At 47.6% G+C, this 25110-nt stretch overlaps 8 protein-coding genes across 8 annotated transcripts; 6 read left to right on the forward strand and 2 right to left on the reverse strand.

Moving 5' to 3' along the window:
- Positions 1 to 287: 287 nt before the first annotated feature.
- On the forward strand, positions 288 to 1344 carry N7495_000687 (Rab family GTPase YPT1; the record flags this gene model as incomplete). Its single annotated transcript, XM_057203357.1, has 5 exons — positions 288 to 301; positions 473 to 635; positions 709 to 756; positions 830 to 1057; positions 1150 to 1344. The coding sequence occupies 5 exons, from the start codon at positions 288 to 290 to the stop codon at positions 1342 to 1344; spliced, it is 648 nt and encodes a 215-aa protein (XP_057067430.1).
- Positions 1345 to 2263: 919 nt separating this feature from the next.
- Positions 2264 to 3331, forward strand: pmp47 (putative peroxisomal membrane protein Pmp47; the record flags this gene model as incomplete). Its single annotated transcript, XM_057203358.1, has 3 exons — positions 2264 to 2373; positions 2432 to 3162; positions 3216 to 3331. 3 exons carry the CDS (start codon positions 2264 to 2266, stop codon positions 3329 to 3331), a joined length of 957 nt encoding a protein of 318 aa, XP_057067431.1.
- A 2702-nt stretch (positions 3332 to 6033) lies between these two features.
- Positions 6034 to 8226, forward strand: N7495_000689 (WD repeat protein; the record flags this gene model as incomplete). Its single annotated transcript, XM_057203359.1, has 1 exon — positions 6034 to 8226. The coding sequence occupies one exon, from the start codon at positions 6034 to 6036 to the stop codon at positions 8224 to 8226; it is 2193 nt and encodes a 730-aa protein (XP_057067432.1).
- Positions 8227 to 11779: 3553 nt separating this feature from the next.
- Positions 11780 to 14216, reverse strand: N7495_000690 (Nrd1 complex RNA-binding subunit; the record flags this gene model as incomplete). The annotated part of the gene is made up of 4 exons (XM_057203360.1): positions 11780 to 13482; positions 13543 to 13639; positions 13798 to 14043; positions 14097 to 14216. The coding sequence occupies 4 exons, from the start codon at positions 14214 to 14216 to the stop codon at positions 11780 to 11782; spliced, it is 2166 nt and encodes a 721-aa protein (XP_057067433.1).
- A 2186-nt stretch (positions 14217 to 16402) lies between these two features.
- cit1 (citrate (Si)-synthase CIT1) lies at positions 16403 to 18021 on the forward strand (the record flags this gene model as incomplete). The annotated part of the gene is made up of 4 exons (XM_057203361.1): positions 16403 to 16510; positions 16586 to 16650; positions 16717 to 16849; positions 16915 to 18021. 4 exons carry the CDS (start codon positions 16403 to 16405, stop codon positions 18019 to 18021), a joined length of 1413 nt encoding a protein of 470 aa, XP_057067434.1.
- A 791-nt stretch (positions 18022 to 18812) lies between these two features.
- Positions 18813 to 20032, forward strand: N7495_000692 (putative mitochondrial DNA replication protein (Yhm2); the record flags this gene model as incomplete). The annotated part of the gene is made up of 4 exons (XM_057203362.1): positions 18813 to 18929; positions 18990 to 19086; positions 19239 to 19911; positions 19978 to 20032. 4 exons carry the CDS (start codon positions 18813 to 18815, stop codon positions 20030 to 20032), a joined length of 942 nt encoding a protein of 313 aa, XP_057067435.1.
- Positions 20033 to 20729: 697 nt separating this feature from the next.
- Positions 20730 to 22329, reverse strand: N7495_000693 (ubiquinol--cytochrome-c reductase subunit 2; the record flags this gene model as incomplete). The annotated part of the gene is made up of 4 exons (XM_057203363.1): positions 20730 to 20825; positions 20888 to 21729; positions 21847 to 22021; positions 22090 to 22329. 4 exons carry the CDS (start codon positions 22327 to 22329, stop codon positions 20730 to 20732), a joined length of 1353 nt encoding a protein of 450 aa, XP_057067436.1.
- Positions 22330 to 22853: 524 nt separating this feature from the next.
- Positions 22854 to 24941, forward strand: N7495_000694 (uncharacterized protein; the record flags this gene model as incomplete). The annotated part of the gene is made up of 4 exons (XM_057203364.1): positions 22854 to 22865; positions 22930 to 22986; positions 23057 to 23827; positions 23892 to 24941. The coding sequence occupies 4 exons, from the start codon at positions 22854 to 22856 to the stop codon at positions 24939 to 24941; spliced, it is 1890 nt and encodes a 629-aa protein (XP_057067437.1).
- Between the last annotated feature and the right edge of the window lie 169 nt (positions 24942 to 25110).

Consider the following 25110-nt stretch of genomic DNA (forward strand, 5'->3'; position numbering starts at 1 on the left):
ATTCAGAAAATGAAAGCATGTTGAATTCTCGATATATTAAAGGATTAAAGAGTTAATCTCGTTAGATATTAAATAGAAGTATTCGAGTGTTTCTAAATAAAATTCAAAGCGGCAGCTTACGACCATGAAACAAAGTTGCACATCAGGTGCTTCTGCCCACCTGCACCTCCTATCATTTCAGGCCTCATCATTCAGTACCCTCGTCTACCCCGTCCCATCTCTTACATTTTCTCTTTGCTATATTCCCCCTGATCTCATTTTCCTTTTCTACTCAACAACCTTTCATCATGAATCCCGAGTAGTAAGTCCTTGAAAATATTACCCCTCCCAGTTCTAATCTCCCGTTGTTGGCAGCAGAATTCATGTCCATCATCTAGAGCAGATAACAAGCTGTTTACAAAAGATATGAGCTGACATATTTATGAACCTTTTAGTGTCTCCTTTTATTTCTAGATTTTCATCGCGATCGCAGTTTCCATCTCGTTGATCGGCCTGACCTAATCTCAAATAGATACGATTACCTCTTCAAGCTCCTCCTCATCGGAGACTCCGGTGTTGGAAAGTCTTGCTTGCTACTCCGTTTCGCTGATGACACCTACACTGAAAGTTACATTTCCACCATCGGAGTGGACTTTGTATGTTGATACCGACTCCAGCGGGGCTTGTGAAAGTGGGAACTTCCCGTACTGATGCATTCGCCCCCTCCAGAAAATCCGCACTATTGAACTCGATGGAAAGACCGTGAAGCTTCAGATTGTATGATATACCCCCTGAAACCACACTCCACTGATGGAATTTCCCATGGCTGATTGTTGGATGGCGCAAATAGTGGGATACTGCTGGCCAGGAACGTTTCCGTACCATCACCTCCTCGTACTACCGGGGCGCCCACGGCATCTGTGTCGTTTACGATGTGACCGACATGGACTCCTTCAACAACGTCAAGCAGTGGCTCCAGGAGATTGACCGATACGCCACTGAGGGAGTCAACAAGCTTCTTGTTGGTAACAAGAGTGATATGGAGGACAAGAAGGTGGTCGAATATACTGTGGCGAAGGTTTGTCCCCTCCATATTTTCATAATAATTTACCCCGCTTGTATTGTTCGATCCGGGCTATCAGCTCACCTGTCATCTTTTCTATCGTCTAGGAGTTCGCCGACAGCCTTGGAATTCCCTTCCTCGAGACCTCCGCCAAGAACGCATCCAACGTCGAGCAAGCCTTCTTGACAATGGCACGACAGATTAAGGAGCGTATGGGGGCTGCTACCGTCAACAACAAGCCCACTGTGCAGGTTGGCCAAGGTCAGGGTGTCCAGTCCGGCTCCGCAGGCGGCTGCTGCTAGATGTGATCGTGTGGCGACGGTGCTTCCATTTCGGCGCAATGTTACATGGACGAGGGTTTCCAAACGGCGTGGTATATGACAGCTTCGTCTCACACCCTAATGAACCTTGACACAACCCGGGACCTGACGAGGCATGTCCCGTCTTCACGAGGTTCCCTCCGGGAGAGCCTTTCTTTTTTCTTCCCCTGTGCTTTAGACGGCTCTACGTTCTCTTTCTGCGATTGCTTAGTGATTACCGACGGTGTTTCCTTTTTTCTCCATTCTCTGGCCGTATCACAATCTTGGCCCTTCGTTCTGTGTCTTTTTCCTTTTTTCTTGTAGGTTGGATTCATCTCTTCTCGAATGGATTAATGGCGAGAACGTTTCTTCTTTATTCTGGGATCGTATACTGCGATCACCCTTGATTTGTAAAACCAGGACTTTCAATCCCTTCTCAAATAATGTAGATAGTAGTCATAGTATTGGTAGTATTGATTTATCCCTGTGAAGTAAGGCCAAGCATTCGCTAGATACTGATCACATGCAAACCACTTCAATATCGTAATAGCACAGTAAGCAAGTATACTATTCAGTAAGGTGAGATGAATTAAAAGTCCTAGATTAAATTATACTGTATCCAAAGCTGTTATTTTAGTCTGATCTGCTGGAACTCGAATATGAAAGATTATGGGGAAAGGGTCAACCCAGATGGGGCTATCTTTCCGCGTCTAAATCCACATAAAAATGTTTGGGCAGGAGCCGAGGTACAATCGACATAACGTCACCTCTCTCCAATACTTCAATAAACCGTTTTCTCCTTGGACCTGTTCAGACTTCCTTTTGAATTTGTTCATTTATCTTGATCCTTCGATCTTGAATCTGGAGGTCTCTCCAATCTCCACTCCGCATTTTAGCCCCGCCCTTCCGTAGAGCTACCACTATGTCCGAACGTGAACAGAAGCATGCGCCATCTGTGGCCGTGCAGCAAAGTGATAACATCGCACATGCTCTGGCAGGCTCGGGTGGTGGTATCTTGTCAATGATCTTGACGTAGGCTTCTGCCTCTTATGTGTCAACCCAAAGACCTAGTTACTAATTATAAAACCAGATACCCTCTTATCACCCTGTCCACACGAGCCCAGGTTGAATCCAAGCGTGCGCAATCTTCTACTCTCGATGCTGTCCGTCGCATCGTCCAACGTGAGGGAATTGCAGGTCTCTTCTCGGGTCTAGAGTCAGCCCTCTTTGGAATTAGCGTCACCAACTTTGTGTACTACTACTGGTACGAATGGACTCGATCAGCCTTCGAGAAGGCGGCCATCAATTCTGGCCGGACCTCGAAGAAACTCACAACTGTCGAGTCTATTATCGCTGGTGCAATCGCTGGTAGTGCCACTGTTCTAACCACCAATCCGATCTGGGTGGTTAACACTCGCATGACAGCCCGCAAGTCTGACTCAGAAGAGGAGGCTCTCCCTGGTGCTCCCAAGAAGACCAAACCATCAACTTTTGGCACCTTGATGGAATTGTTGCGCCAGGAGGGCCCCGCTGCTCTCTTCGCAGGTGTTCTTCCCGCGTTGATTCTGGTTATCAACCCTATTCTCCAATACACTATCTTCGAACAGTTGAAAAATGTGGTTGAGCGCCGTCGACGCATGACCCCGAGAGATGCCTTTTTGCTCGGCGCACTGGGCAAGATCATGGCTACCAGCATTACATACCCCTACATCACTGTTAAGAGCCAGATGCACGTAGCTAGCAATGATGGTTCCAAGTTGAGCCTGAATGGAAACTTCAAGCGCATTATTAAGGAAGAGGGATGGACTGGTCTGTACAAGGGTAAGTTACTCCAAGAATGCTTCTCATGAGCTCTAACTCACTTCTTGTGTTAGGTATTGCACCCAAGGTCACCCAGAGTGCCATTACTGCTGCCTTCCTCTTTGCTTTTAAGGATGTTCTCTATGAAACAATGGTAACCATGCGTAAGCGGGGTGCTATTCGCAAGTGAATCTACGGGGCTAGCTTAGGCTTAATTGAGCTTGAACAATTCCGATATTGATCATATTCATTGGAAGATTAATCTACTACGGGAATGATAGGAATGAGAGAATCGCTCTCTTGAATGGCCCCGGAATGGGTTGACCTCAATACAAAATCATTGGTCATAGCTGTTACCAATGCCAATTAGTAGGTGTATCTTAGCAATATCTTTCTTTTTCGACATGACTACTTCGTCTTTCTATTTGAAATTGTATATATCATACCTGTATCAAGTGTGGAATAGCTATTCGATAGGCTAACGCCCACTTCTAACACCTATTACAGGTTGCGCTCTACGCCCCTATAATATCTTGTGTCTCTGAAGTAGTTGTAAAATCTGCCTTTTCATTCATGGTGAGGACTAGCTATTTATCTTACAATTTGCTCTTCTGTCTGAGACGAATGTGTTCCATCGTCTAAGATAGGAGAGCCGGTGAAGACGGGACATCTTATTTGTATGCATATTGATCAAGGCTGTTGCTTGATGCACTCCGAACAGGGGTTCGTGATGTGGTCTAAGCCGGGGTGTCGTTATCCGATATCCCAACAAGTACAAAAAGTACAAATATACCAATATCACACACAGGAACGTGTGTGGGTGAGCCACACCGGAATCGCCAATTCCATTAGATTATCTATCTATTCCATACATTGACGCCGCATCGTTCAAAATAGAGCATATCTGTCTCTATCGCCGCCATTAAGTCAGATTCTCTTGATTCCTCCTCTTTTTCTTCCGCTATATCTATCTCAATCTCCTCCTGTGGCGGCGGCTGAGGTTCATAACCATATCTTTTTTATGCTCTTTTGTCAACTTCCTCTCTTTTATAGCATCTTCTTTAGCTTTCCTGGTTGTAATTAAGCGATTGGCATCCCGAACACATGACACACCAGTATCCAAAAGCGGCGGTCCTTTAAGTTGTGACTTAGTTGTCTAGTTTTTGACGGCGGAGTGGTTCTTGCGCAACCCCGATATTCTCAACTATATTTTTTTTATATAATTGAAGCTCTTCTGGAAGTAGTTCAGAATGGCGGCAGGCACGTGTAAGACTTCTCTGTAGCTTTGATGTAAGTATAGAATAAAAGCATACCTCGAAGGACGACGTCAAGTAGATCATACTAATGGCCTAGTTAGGCTATATCTTTAGCCTGAACTCGTTTTGATTCCTTGGTATATTACTTTTTGGGAGCTAGCTGTAGCTCTTCAGGGAGACACTTAATAAAGCGATACACCCACATCTTACTAACATGGCTAGTATCTCCAAGCGAGCGATTTGCCCATGCCTCAATCAGCCTTGGTGTTGGTGGCATATTCCGGTTTTTCAACTGGACAATCCAGCGTAACAAAGCTTTCTCCTGGATATTATACAAAGCCTTATTAGCTGGTTTTCGGAGAGATCTCGCGGTCGCCACCTTTTTGACGCGATTATAGAGGGTACGTCGAACAACGCTTCTGTATATTGATCACCTGACCTGACTAAGGCTACCGCCTCTGTTACCGCCCAATGGCGGCCCCACCTTCTAAAGGTCCGACGCGTTGGGGGAGCAGTTTCCGACCGCGCATCTTTGATCATTTTCGATTAAATTTTAACCTGTTCATGACCACGCTCCATAAGCTACGGTACTCAACATTTAGACTCGCCTTCTGGCGCGTCTGAAGATGTAATGGCACGGAATATGCAAAAAGCTACGGAATCGAGCTCAAATTCCCTCAATGATGAGGAGGACCGTTCTATTCTACTAGAAGCCGAAAGACTGCTTTTGAAATTTGCGAAACACACTCCAGGATGGACAAGTCCTAGAGCCGTGCCGACGAATGTTACACATGGTCATACATCTTTCCCGGTATCAACTGCAACCAGGGTGGATACATGGTTTCCGCCTCATCCAGCTGGTGGAGTAGCATCTTCGAATTCTTCTAGCTCAGCTCCTGCTCACGTACTTACGCCTGGCATTGTCGATACCGAGTCTCCGTCTTCTAATGCTCTTAAACATACATCACCTTATACTATTGCACCTGGCATTCCTCACACGCTCAACCCCATCCGAGATTCTACGCCTTCAAACCCGTCCACATCTATTCCTCGCCATGGAATTAAACCTGCCATGGTCAATTCTGTGACAAATGCCAGCTCTCATCACTTGAGCTCTCCCATCTCAACCTCTCTCCATACAATTAAACCTGACATTGTCAAAAGTGGCGGTATTGACAATGTCTTGCCTTCGACGGAGTATAAAACTGATTCAATTGAATCACTCCCAACCAGAGCGCGGGCCTCAACTGCAGATTCTCATAGCACGACACTATCATCTGCTTTCATGGACTCCCATCCTCGTCGCTCTGGAAGATCCACGGCCCGCCCGCAAACATACAATATGTATGACAAAACTCAATCCATGAAAGGACTTGAAAGAGAGGTTTCTGTGGGCAGGCCTGAGCCTGCGGCTGAGTCACAGCCCAGCTCCCGGCATACATCTGTCCGTCCGTATCAAAATGCTTCTGTTCACCCTTCTCGGCATGCATCTGTTCGTCCATCGGAAGTCTCAGAAAAGCCCGTATCTGAAAAAATGACACCCAGCTCAGCCCTATCTGATGCGCAAATTTCGAGACTACTCTTGGATCGGTCCATCGGTAAGAACAGTCGTGCCGGTCAGCATCTTCAACGTTCAATGATGTCGAATTTGAAGTTATGGAAATCTTGGAAGAGTGCTTCCAGCGATATCATTTCACTAGCTTGGTCGCCCAATGGCACGCAATTCGCCGCAGGTGCAACTGCTCCATCCGATGCGTACAATCGCAAGAACAACTTTCTTGTCGGAGACCTGGTTCATAACACTCTATATGAGATCCCTGATCATTGGGTCCCTCCAGAGTCCTCCGCAAGTATGGATGAGCGCATCTACACGAGTGTCACCGCTGCACAATGGGTTGGAGATCGCCTTTTTTCTGCGAGTTACGATTCGACTGTCAAAATTTGGGACGTTGGACTTGGTCAAAATGAAAAGAACCGACCCGCTTGTATTCAAACTTTGAAACATGCGTCAAGTGTCTTGGTAATGGCCCTGCCAAAGGGAAATCCCAATATTCTCGCAACTGGTGCGGAGGGGTTTCGTTTGTGGAGTTTGCCAGAGGGTGAGAATCCAACAGAACAATACCTGCCAATACATCGTATGGCTCGTCAAAAGTCTGGCATTGATCTGGAGCCAACAAATCTCGCATGGGGAGAGATCAAATCAACATCCAACGTCTTGGTTGGGGGTATGGCAGCAAAGATTTCGGACGATTACAAAGTCTCAGAGCGAGGTCACCTAGAAATGTGGCGAGTCTGTGAATCAGATGTCACGTCGCATAAATTGGTCCCAGATTCGCAAAATGTCTTTGACATCAAATGGCATCCTAGCCTGCCACGATTTGCAACTGCCATTGCGGCCAATCCTCAAATGGTTCTTCCCCGGGGTTCGCACTCTGTTGTTAATGTCTACGACTACAACCCAGGCGAGGATAAAAGACCCATGAAACTCGCATGTCCAGCCAGAGACATTAATGAGTTAACCTTCTGTCCGATGAGCAGCAACTATGTCACCGCTAGTTGCACCGATGGCGCGACATACGTGTGGGACATTCGCTATCATACGAAGACTGTTCATAAACTTCAGCACGGATGTCCTCTCCATCCCATTGACCCAGCCTATCCTCGCGAAATTACAGATTTTGGTGTTACTCTTGCACAGTGGGGAGCCAGCATAGACCAGTTTTATACCGGCTCATCGGACGGATATCTCAAACAGTGGGATATTCGCCAGGCTCCTGAGAATGCACTGATTGCCAACCAGGCTAGCATCGAACAGGGAATTTCCAGTGGTGTCTTTTCGCAAGACAAAACCCAGTTGCTGATTGGCGACCACGGAGGAGGTCTTTGGGTATTTTCATCCATGTTCAACCTCAATGCGCAAGATACGAACAAGAAATCAGGAAGAAAGCCAACGCAATTCAACTTCAAGTCTGCAGCAATGACCACCAGTTCCGAGTCAGAGATGGCTGGAATCGAAGCCAGTCGAGAGTTAATAGCATCAGGCGAACTGTTCGTTCATCCGATCTTCGGAGCTGGTCAAGCGAAGAACTACAAAGGCCCCTATGCCCCTTGGGCTCGAAAGCCGAATACACCATTGGCGCAGTTAGCGAAAACTCCTTTGCTCCCAGAGTATGAAGTTCGCCAGTTTCACGGACTTGCATGGCCTGATCGACCTGGGATCGATACAACTATTCAGAGTGAATTAGAGAACAACCTGGCCATTGCCATGGCCCGAAACCATCGGCCTTCAGCCCTTGCCCCAATCCCATCCACAGAGGTTGAGTCAGTGCTAACAACTGGCTATATACCGTCCGTGAAACGCAAGCGAAAGCGTGCAATTTCCGACTGTGGCAAGGAGATCAATACTCCCAAGGAGTTCATTGATATTCCGGACCAGAAGGTTCATCCGTTAATCGTCCAAACTCCTGAGAAGGTGAAGTCCAAGCAGAAACACTTTAACCGCGAAGGAAAAAAGAAAAAGGTGCCTAGTGAAGCTCCTGGAATTGGGATCATAGTATACAATGACAGGGAAGTGATCGACCTCACTGGCGATTCACCTGAGCCCACCTTGGAGACCCGTGAGGAACGTGAAAAAAGGGTAAAAAGACTCAAGAGAGAGGCCAAAGAAGCTAAAGCCCAACACAAAGAAGAGCGCAAAGAGAAACGCAGAAAGCGCAAGCTCGAGAAGGAAAGTCTACTCGAGAAAGAGTGTCCCATCAGCCATGATGAGGAGGACCACTGGTGGCCTCCCAACGGGACCTACGATGCCAATATTTACAATAGTGATTGAGCACAGCCTTGAAATACAAGGGCGAGGTGACATATTTAAAGCATGCCTTGGCGTTATGGGTTTTTAAATTCTCTAGTCCTAAGAGGGCTATTAATGATACCCAAACTCGATAAAGAATGTACTAATATCTGTTCTATCCATTGTTTGTAGCTATCATATTCACTGTAATCCAGAGCCTACTGATTTTACTGACTAATAATGCAAACATTAAATATAGCCCGTATGTTTAGCATTTGATGATAAAAATCATCTTGTAATCCATTAATTAATGTTCATAATGAACATAACTATGAATATCTGTTGGAGGAGAATACCTGTGACTTTGGCTTGGCATCAAAAACCCACATCAAAAATTATAAAGAAAATATCCTCAGTGTTGATAGTGGGTTGCTTCAGTTGTGAAATGATACTACTCACTACAAGACCAGATTCATCGTGAGAAGACAAGTAGAGTCAAGAAGTATATAATAACATTGGGAAAAATTGGAGATTTAGTTGTGAATTAAAAGATATACGATGGTCAGTAGTCTCGTATTATCCCAATGTCTTCTTATACGACGAGAAATCAACTGCTAGCCCCCCTACAAACCCAAGCTCAAGCTCCTTTCTAGTACTAGCGACATACCGAGCCAAGGACTTCCCCTAGGCGAGTACCCAACTATGATATCCCCTCCGCTGTCGTATTGTGCCGTTTTAGCGCCCTTTTTCTGCCAATACAGTCTCCATGATTATATCCGAAAAAGGAATAGATTGATACATATTCTAGCCAATTAAAATCTATGATAGCTTTTCCAACAGCCCCGTTTACTATCATCCCGACATAAGGGCACTTGAGAAAGCTCACACTCCCACTGTGTAAGAGTTGCTCTCGGAGGAGACCGCTCTAGCTTCTTTTTCTGAATCTGTATTTATGTCTGTTCAGCACACCATAGACAGTTTCTTTCCCTGGAAGTCTAACCGCCTCATATAATATGTTAGGTGGAGGTTGTGGTCGTGGGTTGAGCTCTTCTTTGCCAAGTTTGAAGAGCTGTAAATAGAGCTGCTTACGAAACTCCTTCTTGGTAATAAGATCGATTTTCAGAATAACCTGCTTCAACTGCTCAGCTTTGATCAACTCATAAGAGTTAATAATAGATACATCAAGAAGCCAGAAAAACATCGGCCACCATGAGCGAAGACACCTCTTCTGTGTCTCATAGCTCGCACGGAGTTGATTTGCAATATCAACACCCCCCATTTTATGATTATAATCATCAATGATAACAGGGATATCAAGCTTCGCTGTAGGTTCGCCATTAAAGGCTAACCTAGTGATATTGGCACTAGTAGATGTTTTTCTAGGATGTTTTCGAAGGCGTGTGATCCAGTCTGAACCTTTAGTGATAGTATGAATAGTTGTTAAACCAGTAACAACATTATTATCCTGCCACATAAAGCATAACCTTGGGTGTCTTCGAGTTCCATGTCAAATTTCATGTTGAATCTAATAGTAGAGTCGATCGTGAACGCGTACACGAAATAATCATAATAGTATTTTTGACGTACTTCCAATGGTCCATTTCATTGCTTAAGATACTAGTGGGTAGGCATTACTATTTTATTAAAGCGGTCTGAGCTGTTAGCCAATATTAGCTATACATTATACTCCACTTTGGTATACACTAAAACGGCACAATACGACAACGGAATAAGCAGATCTCGAGCGCCATGTGAGACGACAGGGTAGAAAACGACACAACCTACTTACATTTATTACACACTAGAGTAATCAATTATTTCAGATGCTACCATATCTAGAGTCTCATATAGTGTAGTGCCGGTTACACTGAAGATTAAGATCGTTGGGTACTCCGTACAGAAAATTCTATCTTTTTTGAAAGTAGATTCCAACTCTATTATCAAATGCCTGTAAGGTCTTGGCAGTGGATAAACTTTAGAACAGGTGGACTGCGGGATCTCGGGAGGCCTAAACTAACTTTGGAAACCTTGGAAAGACCTCGATCAACCATAACTTCAAGTTAATCTTTATGTACAGGCTTTTTTTTTTTAAAAAAAAAAAGAGTCAAAATTAAATAGACTTAAAACAAAGCGAAAATGAAAATAAAAACTTAAACCAGGGTTGAACACGCGACCTTTGTGGTATATAGTCTCAAAATGTGGGAGAAAAATAATATGCAGACATGAGTTATAAGTAAGATCAGCACCCTAGTTCTGGGCCACCCCTAGTTTTGAGCCAGGCGGTCACGCCACTCCACTTCTATGTAATACAACCATCGGTCAAAAATGCCTCTGAATGAAGACCAAATATCTCTTGCCATTTCTGATTTAGAATCAGATCGAATTTCATCAGTAAGAGCTGTTGCTGCTGCTTACAACCTCTCGAGATCCACTCTATAAGGTCGAACGAATGGTACACAAAATGCTCGCGCCGGCCACGTAAATTATCAAGGACTATCTCCAGACCAAGAGAGATTTCTAGTTGAATGGGTTATTCAACAGAATTCCCAAAGATTTCCTCCTTCTCATTCGCGTGCGCGTGAGATGGCTGTCCGCGTTTTACGATCTGGTAGGGACCATAAACCCCTTGGAAAAGCGTGGCTATCAAAATTTATTCAACGGAATCAATGCGTTACTTCTTATATTGGTAGACGTATTGATGCGTCTAGAATCCAAAGAACACAGCCAGTAGTTGTCCAAGAGTTCTATGATTTTTGAAATATTAATAATTCACTTTTCGGTTCAAAACTAGGGCCCATAACTAGGGTGCTGATCTTAGGTTGCGTCGTTTTATATGGCAGTCCACAGAGTATCTGTTTTTACCCTGTCGTCTTACATGACGCTCAAGACCTGCTTATGAGAGCATGTAGGGATTCTCATCTGGGAGTGCCGCCTCACCATTTTTTCATATTATCTATGAAATAAATGGGAGCTGGCTTCTGGATTTGTATAGGAAAACTAGTAGGTAGGTACTGAGAAATTGAATAGCTAAAGCGTACGGAATAAGTGTAAGACTACTAATTACACAATTTGAGAGAGAATAGAAGATAAAGGTCATATGAAGACAAGAAAAAGAAAGCAATTTTTAGGGCAAGATGCCAGCCGAATCAAAGAGCTTCAAGATACGATAACGATAGCAGGAAAAGTGTGTACGTAGTACTGAATCGTGATTCTTGAATATTGTAGGGTATTGCGGTGTTATGAGAATGCCCTCAGCTTGACCATACCTAGGTATGAAGATCACTCACGGGACCAAATAAGAAATAAAAGATCCAAGGGCCAATGCTCAAAAAAACCACCTTTTTGAGTGTTGTGATGGAAATGCCCCCTCAGCTCGGCCATATGAAGATCATTCACGAAACCAAAAAAAGAAATGAAGAAGATCCAAGCAGGGCCCAAAGCCCCAAAAAACCGCCCTTGCGCGCCACCTATCTGGCTAGTCAATATAGCTAGCCAACCCAACAAAACGCCGGTTGCCTCGGGGCCATGATATCGAGAAGAATGATGCTTTGAGGAATAAAGAGAAAGAAATCGATGGTGCAAGTGGAAAAAAAAATTAATTGCCCTGGCCGGGAGCCGGGGCTTGGGTGCTGGGCATGGCGGCCTGAGCACCGCCCATCATGAAACCGGGAGGTAGCATGGGCATTCCGGGGAAGTTAAAACCGTAAGCGGGAACGGGAGGGGGGACACTTGGGTTGTTGGCGTTCATGTCAGGAGTGCCACGGCCACCGGGGTTGCCAGCAGGTGCATCGTAGTTGCCACGATCCTGACGACGAGCACCGCCGAAGCGATCGTTACCACCTCCGAAGCCGCGATCATTGGTCTGGTTGCCAAAGCCACGGTCGTTCTGGTTGCCACCAAAGCCGCGGTCGTTGGGCTGACGGGTGGAGATGGGGCCACGACGGCCGCCAGTGTCGGTTGCGATGCGTCGGCTGATGGCCTTGGAAGACACACCTGCGCCGATTTCAATGTCGGGCTCCTCGACAACCATGCCAGACTCGATGGTGCGACCGCCAGTTCCACCGTACTCGGCATTAAGCATCCACTTTGTGTCAGCCTCGGTAAGACGGTGAATGGGGATCACACTGACACCAGTTTGGTAGTCACTGCAGTCACGAGGGCCGAAACCGACACCCCAGCGGGTACGCAGCTGCATCTCGCTCGAGCGGTATGTCTCCATGCCGTCGCGGGCGGCAATCGCATCCTGACGGCTGATCATCTTGATGAAAGCATGACGCTTTTCGTTATTGACAATGCAAGTTTGGACAAGACCAAATTGGTTGAAAAGTGCACGGAGGTTCTCCTCGCTTGATGTCACACCACCAACAAAGAGTGTTCGGCTCAGGACCTTAATGCAGCCCTGACCGATAGAATAGTCCCACTCGATGAACTTAGGACCAGGGGGAGGCAGGTTGGGGTCTTTTTGTTGAGGAGAAGCGGACAGACGTCGACGGCCAACAGGACTGCGTTGGCGATATTCATTACCTCGACGGCCTCCACGACGTCCAGGAGAGTCACCGTATTCTCCATAGACGGGGCTCTCGCGACGGCGGGGAGGCGAAGCGGCACGACGGCGGTCCCAGCCAGGTGAGCGAGAACGGCGGCGATAGCCGCCGGGGGAGCGGTTGTACTCGCGGTCACGATCCTGAGAACGCTCGTTCTGACCTTCAAGAGAAGGCCAGGCCACGGGTGCCTGTCCTTGCAAGGGGTTGAAGTTAGGCATCTGACCAGGAATCTGAGCGCCACCCATGGAGTTTGTCATGCTGAAAATTTGCAGAGCAGCAGCCCACTGGTCCTGAGGAATCCCCTGACTAGCAAGCATCTGTAGGAGTTGAAGCTGCTGGGCCATGGCATTTGCATCCGGCATCGCACCGGCAGCTGCTTGGGGAAGCATTGCAGCAAGGGGATTTTGAGCGGCTGCAGTCAGGGGATTCGGGGGTACGCCCTGGTTCTGTGCTTGACCCAAACCCATGGCAGCGAAAGGGCCCGCCATTGTGTTGACAGCAGCATATGGATTTGCGGCGGGTAGCGAGGTAGAATCGGCAGACGGAACGGGCTGCGGGACAGCAGGGGTGAATGCTGCGAGCGGGTTAACGACAGGAGGAGCGACTGGGGCGGCGGTGTTCTGTTTGGCCATGTCTGCCAAAGCTTTCAGAATGCTGGAGGTATCGGGTGCGGCGGCACCGTTGACAGGCTGCGCAGCTCCTGCGAATTGCTCGGCCGGCAGTGGGGGAGATCCTGTGGGAGTCGTGGTGTCATCTATTCGAGAACGAGGTCAAAATTGGAATCAATCAGTAGGCATCATCATGCGTGACTTACTTTGAGAAGAATTGAGCTTCTCACGGAACGAGTCTAGAAGACTAGCTGGGAAGGTCTGGCCGCGAGCCCAGATATCGAGGAGCTTCTTGATCTTTTCCTATGTTGAGATATATTTGTAAGTTACACTGCTTACAAGGCCAAAAGCAAGCTTTAAACGAGGGGTAGCGTGGGCTGTGTACGAGGCTCGAGACGTGGGTATTCAGCCACAGGCCCGTTGTGACCCGCTGCAGCTGAGATGCATGTCTAGTTACGTACCTTTTGGTCATGGGGGGCACTGGATATAATGTCCGTCATAAGAACGGGGAGAAGCTCAGTCACTCTGTTCACTCCAGCTGCGAATGTACCATCGGGGGCATTGCTACCAAGAGGCTGTGCAACCTTGCGAGCAGCATCGATCCATTGTCGAGTTACAGAGTCTACGACGTAGAGTACTCCAAGCTTGTGTGTACCAGGTGCTTTTTTGAAGTGGGTATAGATTTTCTGAATGAGAACAGACTCGTTCTGTGAAATATTTGTTAGACAACTATAGGGGGAGAGGTATTGGGATGTAGTACCTGAACGTTTGCTGTGCAAAGTGTGGTGATGCTTTGTATCTTGGAGCCAGAGACTCCAGGAGGCTTCAAAGCCAGCATGGACTGGAGAATACTCTCCAGTTCCGCTACAGCCGAAGACATTTTGGTCTAAACTGTGGAAGAGATTTTCCAGAAGGGGTTTAAATCCGGCAAAAAGTGTTATGACTTAAGGTGTTATCAGTCGATAAGAGAAAAGAAGGTCGATAACAGATTAAGCGGATCTCAATTTTTATGGTGTAGAGTTCACTACAGCTGGCTTTCACCACAGTGGTGACTACAGCCTAGTAGAGCTGTTGAGCCCTGAAGTACAAGTACGTGTGAACTAGGGCGTGTCAAAGATCCAAAGCAAAAAAAACCTAACTGGTTTTTACAGTTCGTCTGAGATGAGAAGATCAGAAGCGAGGTGTTGAGGTAAGTCGACGTTGATGAGAAGACGAAGGGGGAAGGTGAAGGAGAAGAGTTTTTGAATCCACACTAGGCCACTTTAAGATCAACATCACGTGATGATCTGTGTAATCACCCATAAGGCGGTGAGTTATTATATGGCAGAATTAACCAACTAGTTAGTTTATGTAAGAAGTATTAAGAAGTGAGTGCAAAGTGACGGAAATGATATCCGAAGTGACACTATCTCATATTCAACTTGACTATATTTATGGAAGTGTTTACCTGGATAGGTACAAGGATCTTGGCAATGAAAGGGGCAGAATAGTCAAGGCTTTCTAAGGTTGTTTCAAGGTTGAACCTTGCAACAACCTTACATTGAGTAGTGCATGTTTATCTGTCTTGTGTGATGCAACCATCCATCCAGGCACCGTGGTCTGCATCTCAGATTGAAATTATCAAATCCTCCATATTTTATCTACAGAGTAAGCAGGTACACGTATGTAATTTCACCCACTATCAATAGGTTTGTCCACACACTACTTTCCAACATTCAATCAACTCCGTCCAGAAACTACAATCGCCTCTCTAATGCCTGTGACCACTCACCCCTACATGTAAATAGAGTGATCCCGAATATGGAGCTGGAAGAACCGTGTGGATGAGCCTGAAGTAACTGAAAATCATCCCATAACTTATCCCTCCTTATTTGCGAGGTTAAGCCCTGACTTCTCTTGTGAGAATCTTGATGGGAAGTTCCGAATAGACCTCGGGAGCCCTTTATTGATGCTCACTATCAAGGTACAACGTAGGGATATAAATCAACAGGGGAAAGAAGAATACCTAAGTAGTATCATCCAATGTGTATTCATCTATTCCGAAGGTAGCATATCTCTACTCACTTACACACGAATAGCTGATTCCATCCCAAATGACCTTGGGATATTAGATGCCAACATTTGACATAGCATAATAATTCCGAGGTCTATAGGTACCCAACTAGATTTCAAGACCTTCGGCGACAATAAAGAGTAATTGAGCATAAAATAGTACCACTCAATACCTACGCAGCTCATATACTAAGTAGATCCCACAGATAAATAATCCTCAATGGCTATTGAATCAGGAATAAGCAAGTTGATAGAACGTAGGGTCATGTCGGTTCCCCCGGCTACATCAGTGGATCTATCCATGGATATATGTTGTAATTACTTCCCGATAATAGCCCCAGCTTAACCTGTTCATTGGCCTAATTTACTATAATTCTCCACTTCTTCCACATTATCTCCCCTTCTTCCCCTTCTTTCCCCGTATCGGATTCGGTGAGCTATTTAGGCTTCGGCTACTAACGGAATGCTTTGAACTAAAGGAGGATAAAAATACAAGTTCGATCAAAAAGGGTAAAAGATGAGGATAGTATCAGATGAATGACAATGACTAAACCAATGGCCTATTGATACAAAAGCCGGCTTCGGAACCAACGGGAACTCGTCTTCGGGGGCAGTTTTGTCTGTACGTCATTGGCGGGTAAAACGGGTACAAGATTCTCCATCTCAAACAATACATTGTATTTTATTTTTAATATCATCTATGAAGTACTGAATAGATCAAATTTGATGTTTCCGCTGCGATAGACATTGATTCATTATTCAGTCACTATAAACTATTCATTACATCCTCAAGATTCTACTTCTCTCTTAACAAGTTATTAGATCTATCGAGATCTGTGATCTGTGATCTGTGGCGGAGTTGAAAATTACCAGACTAAGAGTTATACCGGTACCGGCAGTATTACGGGCAAATGGAAAAATGCTTTCAGTCTCCCTTTGCCTTTTATTCCGTGTTCTTTCCCTTCAACCCTTCTTGTCCACACTCTCCCCTCTTCACACACACACTGAGTAGATATGGCTTCTCTTCGAATTGGTACCACCGCTTTGCGGTCCTCCATGGCTAAGCCCGTCCAGGCTGCTGCTATCAATGGCGCTCGTTGCTATTCTTCGGCCAAGGCCAAGGTAGGTCACTGTCATTACAGCTTCGCAGCTTCACAGCTTCACCAGCGCGTCAATTAACGCCATCAACCCCGATAGTCTCTGAAGGACACCTTCGCCGACAACCTCCCTGCCGAGATTGAGAAGGTCAAGAAGCTCCGCAAGTATGTCATTAACGTGCTCTCCCTGCGCGACAGGTTTCCGAGAAATCAACACTGACGCAATCCCAGGGACTACGGTAACACTGTCATCGGTGAGGTCACCCTTGACCAGGCCTACGGTGGTGCCCGTGGCATCAAGTCCCTCGTCTGGGAGGGTTCCGTCCTCGACTCTGAGGAGGGTATCCGCTTCCGCGGCCGTACCGTAAGTATCTACGAGAGACAGAAACGTCTTGGAAGCTACCATAGCTAACCATGTGAATATTATAGATCCCCGAGATCCAGAAGCTTTTGCCCAAGGCTCCCGGTGGCACTGAGCCTCTCCCTGAGGGTCTCTTCTGGCTTTTGTTGACCGGCGAGATCCCCTCCGAACAGCAGGTCCGTGACCTGTCTGCTGAGTGGGCCGCTCGCTCGGATGTCCCCAAGTTCGTTGAGGAGCTTATCGACCGCTGCCCCAGCACCCTCCACCCCATGGCTCAGTTCTCACTAGCTGTCACTGCTCTCGAGCACGAGTCTGCCTTTGCCAAGGCCTACGCCAAGGGCATCAACAAGAAGGAGTACTGGAGCTACACCTTCGAGGACTCCATGGATCTGATTGCCAAGCTTCCCACCATCGCTGCTAAGATCTACCGCAACGTCTTCAAGGATGGCAAGGTTGCTCCCATCCAGAAGGACAAGGATTACTCCTTCAACTTGGCCAACCAGCTTGGCTTTGGCGGCAACAAGGACTTTGTTGAGCTGATGCGTCTCTACCTTACCATCCACTCTGACCACGAGGGTGGCAACGTCAGTGCCCACACCACTCACTTGGTTGGCTCCGCCCTGAGCTCCCCCATGCTCTCTCTCTCCGCTGGTCTCCAGGGTCTGGCCGGTCCTCTGCACGGTCTGGCTAACCAGGAGGTCCTTAATTGGCTCACCGAGATGAAGAAGTCTGTTGGCAACGACCTTAGCGACCAGTCCATCACCGACTACCTCTGGTCCACCCTCAAGGCCGGCCGTGTCGTCCCCGGTTACGGACACGCCGTCCTGCGCAAGACTGACCCCCGTTACGTCTCCCAGCGTGAGTTCGCTCTCCGCATGCTGCCCGATGACCCTCTCTTCAAGCTGGTCAGCCAGGTCTACAAGATCGCCCCCGGTGTCCTCACCGAGCACGGCAAGACCAAGAACCCCTACCCCAACGTTGATGCCCACTCTGGTGTCCTCCTACAGTACTACGGTCTGACCGAGGCCAACTACTACACCGTCCTCTTCGGTGTTTCCCGTGCTCTGGGTGTCCTTCCCCAGCTGATCATTGACCGGGCTCTTGGCATGCCCATTGAGCGCCCCAAGTCTTTCAGCACTGAGGCTTACGCCAAGCTTGTTGGAGCTAAGCTGTAAGCGACATCTTTACTAGCGCTACTTCATTGGTTTCGGGACTAGTCTAGACCTGTGTATTATTTCTCTGTTGTGACTTTTTATATTTTTATGTTGTATGATATAGGACTTGATCGGTTTCGAGCGGGCCTTGTAACAGCACTTCCTCAAATCATCGTGATTGAAGTAGTAAAATGTTGTATTTGACAAGGTGGATAATTTCACATTTACCTACAGAGTAAAACTCCCGTCCCTAAAAATACATGTAGAATCGAGAACATAAGGAATTGTTGGGCGGCTCAACCTTTAAATTGGTCCCACACGAACTAAAAAAAAAACAGTACAGAGTAATATAAAGGAGAATTGGAAATTAAATTTGGATATTGTAGTAGGTAGAATGATCAATTCAGTTCAAAAAGCAATTATCAATAACTCATCAATTATGCATCTCGGACAGATGGAAAACAAAAATAGAAACAGCGAAATACTATGTAGTACGTACTTCGTAGGTAATAACAGACTGGGGAAAGCAACACTGGTATGGGGAATACTCAGGCTCCAATGGTATAAGTGGGAACTAAGCAAACCGTGCGTTGTCCCGATTCCCGAAGATCCACTGGAACCCAATTTGTTGATCCTCCCTTATAAGATCTCTCTCTATTGCTCTCTCCGTCTTTGCTACTCTTCTTCATATCCTCACATCGCTCCTAGTCTTTCTAATCTCCTCTCTCTCCTCCTATTTCTCCCCCTTAGGCGACGAAGCCCCATACATCCCTTGGTCAGGGCCCCTTTCAGCTGTATCCTTCATACTAAAGATGTCTACCACTTCGGAAAAGGCCTCCGCGCCTCAGCTCGAGAAGAAGCCCGTCAAGTTCAGCAACCTGCTGCTTGGCGCTGGTCTGAACATGTTTGAGGTCACCACCTTGGGACAGGTACGTTATACGGACACCCGGAAGCTCCAATCGAAAGTAAATACTGACACCTGTCAATAGCCGCTGGAAGTGATCAAGACAACCATGGCCGCAAACCGAGGCGACAGCTTCGCCGGCGCAATGGGTCGGATTTGGGGTCGTGGTGGGATCCTCGGTTGTATGTATCGTCCTTTTTTCGTCTCTTTCAAATTCCCAATTTCTTCCGATGCCATGCAACTACCTCCTAGTGTGGGGGTTGCAACAGCCAAACAAAGCCCATAATCACCCGATGAAACCATACCTCGGCTAACACGAACCCCTCCAACACAGACTACCAAGGACTCATTCCATGGGCCTGGATTGAGGCGTCCACCAAGGGCGCCGTCCTCCTCTTCGTCGCCTCCGAGGCAGAGTTCTACGCAAAGTCATTCGGCGCAGGCGAGTTCATCGGTGGAATCAGTGGTGGTATGGCCGGTGGTATTGCCCAGGCTTATGCCACCATGGGCTTCTGCACCTGCATGAAGACTGTGGAGATCACCAAGCACAAGATGGCTGCTGCCGGTGTTGCACCCACTGGTACCTTCGCGACCTTTATGGATATCTATCGCAAGGAGGGCATCCGCGGTATCAACCGTGGTGTCAATGCTGTTGCTATCCGCCAGACTACCAACTGGGGTTCCCGCTTCGGTCTGTCCCGTCTGGCAGAGTCTGCTATCCGCAAGGTCACTGGCAAGGATGATAACCAGAAGCTCTCTGCTTGGGAGAAGGTCCTTGCCTCTGGTCTTGGTGGTGGTCTCTCCGCTTGGAACCAGCCCATTGAGGTCATCCGTGTCGAGATGCAGAGCAAGACCGAAGACCCCAACCGTCCTAAGAACTTGACTGTTGGCAAGACTTTCAAGTACATCTACGGTAACAACGGTCTCGCCGGTCTCTACCGCGGTGTTGCACCCCGTATTGGTCTGGGCATTTGGCAGACTGTCTGCATGGTTGCTCTTGGTGATATGTAGGCCACATCATACCCCCTTTCTCTTATTAAGACTAGTGAACTAACCTCGTCTCAACTCTACAGGGCCAAAGAAGCAGTCGAAAAACTGACTGGCGATAAAGTCACCGCTAAGCACTAGAGAAGGTTTGAGATACCCTTCTGCTATGTAGCAGATGTCGAAGGGCAGGAGTGCCGTCATTCATAACATAATTTATCTGGACAGTACGTCCCAGACGCGACACCTGATACCCTCTGAAATGCAATCGTGATTATGAACCTTTTACTGGAACCTCCTCTGGCCTTTTCGTCTCAACGTCTCTCTCATCTCTAGACTTTCTCGTTTTAGCCTGTGCCATGCTCTTTCTTTACACTGTAATGTTGATCAGAATAGATAAACAATTCAGAATTAGACCACTTGAGTTTGACCAGAAGAAGGTTCTTCACCTGTTGAGTAAGAAGTAATTTTTGGATACCATTGATTCTACTCCGTCAAGGCGTTCCGAGCTCGGAAACATGAATCATCCCCAGGTTCGTTCGGCCTGTTACATGAGCTCGTGGGCAGAATCTAGAATAAGCCGAGAAAGAGATCAACGTGGACTACTATCTACACCGGTAAGCGGAGGTCATCATACGATAAACATGGCAAAGAGTAAATACGAACTACGACGACCAAGTCTAATTGGACGCATAAAGTAAGGTACAATTGTATTACAGTCAACTACCTTGAAACACAAAGGAGATATTGGCAAAGAATCTAGGCACAAGTGATCACATCAAGTCCAAACGAGGAAACACGCTTTTCCCTCGGTCTAGGGTTGTATGGTATACAAGAGGATTTAAACGGTCAGGCCGAGGTCCTCAGCGTAGGGGAGCTGGTGGATGTCACCAACGCTAACCAGGGTAGCCTTACCAGAGAGGAAGGATGCGGCAGCCTAGTAGAAAGGGAACAGTCAGTTTCAGATGAATCGTGTAAGAAATTGGATGTTGAACATACAGCCTTGACCTGCTCCTCGGAGACGCTATCGAATGCCTGGGCAACTTCACTGATCTGGTAAGCCTTGCTGCCGTGGATGAGTCCGGAGCCAGTGGCCTCGAGACCAGTCTCCAGAGTGTGGATGGACTCCAGAGTGCGGAACTTAGCCAGAGCAATAGCCTTCTTGATATCCTCGCTGGAAACCTCGCCGGCGGCGGTCTTCTTAAGAGCGTCGACGACGTTCTTGCTAGCGGCAGAAACCTGGTCGGGAGCACCGGTCAGGGTGACGGTGAAGAGACCAGCATCGGAGTAGGCGATGTTCTTGGTGGAAACCTTGAGGAAGTTGAAGCCCTGGGTGGCCTGGGACAGCAGCGAGAAGCCGGGAGTCCACTTGATGGAGGACTCGCCGCCAAGCAAAGCAGCCAGGACGGAAGACTCGGTCTTGAAACCGGCGGTGCCGAAGGCGCTGGAGCCGGGGAAGGCGATCACAACGGCGTTACCGGCCTTGGAGGGGAGACGCTGCTCACCACCGAAGTACTTGGTAGCAGGGGCGGACAGAGCCTGGGCGGAGGGCAGATCCTTGAAGAACTGACCAACCCACTTGGAGACCTCAGCAGAGTTGGGGACGGAGGAGACAACAGCGACGTTGGACTTGGAGTAGGCAGACTGGGCGAACTTGGCAAGAGCATCACCAGACAAGTACTTCTCGTAAGGGGTGGACTGGCTGGGGGTGAGGGGGGCACCGAGACCGCGGTGGAAAGCAACGCCGTGGGCGGCATCGAGGGCAATGGACTCGGAGCTAGCGGAGTGAGCCTGCTGCTGGAGCTTGAGGAGATCGCTAACAACCTCGCTCAATTCGTAGTCTGATATGAAAATGAAAATTCACGTTAGCCCCCCAAGCTAAAACCCGGAAGTGAAAGGCTTTCAAGGTCCTTTCTTCTTTGTCTTCCCATAGTACATCAGTAAAGGTTATCACTCACCAGTGTACTTTGACTGGCTGGCAACCTCGGCCAGGAGCTCTGTGAAGTATGGGAGGTCGTTGGCGAGGAACTTAGCCTGGAGAACGACATTTTCGCGCGAGTGTGTCGCTGAGATCTCACCGCCCAGCAGCTCGACCTCACGAGTGATACGCAGAGCAGAGCGCTTCAATGTGGACTATAGAGGAGCTCAGTTAGTGATTTGGGGGTCGGGGTTGGTAGTCAATGGGTGGTAGCGGGACCAACCTTGAAAGCGAACTTCTCGAGAGCATCCGAGAATCCAGGGAAGGGCTGGTAGCGGGAACCAGCCTTGGCCACCAGAGCCAAGGTGCCGGTGACACCATTGACCTCACGGTTGGCGACCTTCACACCAGCAGCCTCGGAGACGTCGTACTGGAAGGTCGGGTTGGCAGCAGAGGCCATGGCCCGACGGCCGGCGGAGAGAGCGCGCGGCGCATTGCGGCTAAGGGAAGACCGCGACAGCATTTTGTGCCGGGAGCAAAGAAGGGGAAGGAAATCAATAGGAACCCAAATGGGTTTGAAGAGGGGAGAAGCAATTGGAGAGGGAAGGCTTTGAGGGCGGAGGAAACAGATGGGTTACGAAAAGCTTCAAGATGCCGGGCTGGGTTGATTACTCGGGCTATGATTGGCTGTTATGACGAGTCGGACGGAACCGGAGATACTTTCTTATTACAGCATTTGATATTTGATATATTTTTATTAATGTAATGAGATCAATTATGTTTTTCAACTGGAGAAACTATAGACTATTAGATAATTTTATATCTCAGATTACAATTATCTTGAAATCAGTTGGTAGTCTAAGGTGGAATACTTCTAAATACAATGATAAAGTCAAAGTATAATCTATCACGTGACTGATAAGCAAAAAAGTGTCGCGGGTTGCTCATATTGTAGCTGTCACTTGCAGTCTCCCATGAATCTGGCACGGTGACTTCAATTACTCCTAGAGAGGACTGGAGACAGTCAACTTCTCTAAATTCACTACGATGACTTCCCAGGTATATGCGACAACCCCAGCTCTCTTTTCTTTGATTTGCGATCAAAACTAACATTTTTGCACAGAACGCTGCGGAGCTCTGTGCTCTTTTGATTGAGGATAATTTTGGCGAACTATTTGCTGTAAGTAAAGAGCACTATGGAGCCTTGAATTTTTTGAATGTAAATGCAGAGCTAACGGTGCATGTTACAGCGCATCTTCACAACGCTACAACGCTACGAGCGTCTACCATTTCCTCGATTGAAGTTCCTTTCAGGCCTGAGCGATCGTCAACTGCAAAATGGCCTCGTTGCTATGATTCAGCATCATCTGGTTTACCACTTCACCTCTCTTGAAGACGGAAATACATACTATGAAGCGAATTCCCAAACCGCATACTACCTTTTGCGCTCCGGAAAGATTCTTAACATAGTCGAGCAACGGCTTGGAAAATATGCCACAAAGGTGGTACAAGCTATTTTGTACCTCGGACATGCTTCTGTCGTACATCTTGAAACCATACCCGAACTTCGACATCTACCGGCGACCCTGAATGAAGACGTTGATACGAACGAGGCAGAGAACGAGAATGGAGAAGAGAATGGAGTTGAGAATGGAGTTGAGAATGGAGAAGAAAATGGAGAAGAGCCTGTTCCGGAATTGAAGACGGCACCACTTAATGCCACGATCAAAGCTCTTGCATCCCACGGCTATCTCATGCGCCTGCGAGAAGCACACTTCCAGAGTCCCCAGGATAATTGGCTTTCGGCACGTAAACAGGTATCTTCTCGGCCTGATGTCAAGGCAATGAGAGGAAAAAGACTAGAAGACACGATTCTGGATGGAACCAAAGAAATCATTGCTGACAAAACAAGATCTGACCTCTCGGGACGTCCCATGGCAAACATGAATGGTAACCATGACATGGAAGATGAAGACGAAGAGGAGAACGAATGGGACGACGACGAGGGTATACCCTTTGATGTAAGCGAAACAATGGACTCCGATGAACACATTTTAGAGCCATAATGAACTAATATCTTCCCAGCCTGAAACAGTTGTTCAGGTGAATTACGCCAAATTTGACGTCGCCCTACGAACCTCCCGGTTTGCCAGTCTCGCTGAAGGGGAGGCACCACCCGCAACAATCGAGGTGTACAAATGCCTCCTCCGTCGCGTGGAATTCCTTACGTCCAGCTGCCGTACTGATGGCGAAGGCATTCCCCGAGAAGGCGAGGAGAATGACCAATTTTCTATCCCAATTGAATTGTCAAAGATAGTTGCGGATGTCGATCCCGAGCTTGATCTATCAAGCTGTCTTGGACCCTTAGACCCCGATCAACCTCTTCACGACAAGCGTGCCGCAAATGGCACAAAAAAGGAAGCAACTCACGATATATATAAGGGAGGATTCACTGCCTCAAATGTAACAGTCAATGAAACTTCCAGTGATGATGATGGCCCTAGCCGCGCCTGGGAGGTCTCTCAGCATCTAAAGCTCATTGAGGCACCTCCATACAACCTGGCCCGGCAAGTTGATATCTCAGGAGCCATCAAGTGGGTCATTGAGTTCCGCGGCCTAGCTCGTCAACTACGGCATTTGGAGATTGAGCGCATGATCGACGCACGATACGGTGACGTTGCAACTCGCGTCGTCCGAGTCCTTCATTCCAAGGGTCGATTGGACGAGAAGCTTCTGCAAGAGATCAGCCTACTTCCACTTAAAGACATGCGACAGACACTAGCGTCCTTGCAGGCCGGTGGATTTGTGGATTTGCAGGAGGTGCCAAAGGACGGACAGCGTCAGCCGACCAAGACTGTTTTCCTTTGGTACTATGACCCAGACCGGATTTGCAGCAGTGTTTTGGAAGATATCTACAAGGCGATGGCGCGGACGATGCAACGCATCAAATTTGAGCGCGAGCGTATTAAGGATTTCCTTGATAAGACTGAGCGAACTGATGTTAAAGGTCACGAGCATGAATTCCTGACCGAAGATGAGCTCGAGACTCTCCAACAATGGACCGATAGAGAAGCTTTGCTGTTGACGGAGATTAGCCGGCTGGACGACATGGTAGCGGTCTTCCGTGACTTCTGATAACAAACAAATAACAACCCACATAACCTAGTTCAAGAGAACTTTCGAAGCCTCTGGAAATAGAGGAGCCTGCTTCTTTCATATACCTGACTAGCCCTATAAAAAAGCCGCAACGTAGTAAATATCTGCGGTTGATAATACCTAGGTATCCATCTCACTCTCATTTTCA

This window comes from Penicillium taxi, assembly GCF_028828555.1.
Source record: "Penicillium taxi strain IBT 34144 chromosome Unknown utg000001l_segment0_segment0, whole genome shotgun sequence".
Taxonomy (NCBI): domain Eukaryota; kingdom Fungi; phylum Ascomycota; class Eurotiomycetes; order Eurotiales; family Aspergillaceae; genus Penicillium; species Penicillium taxi.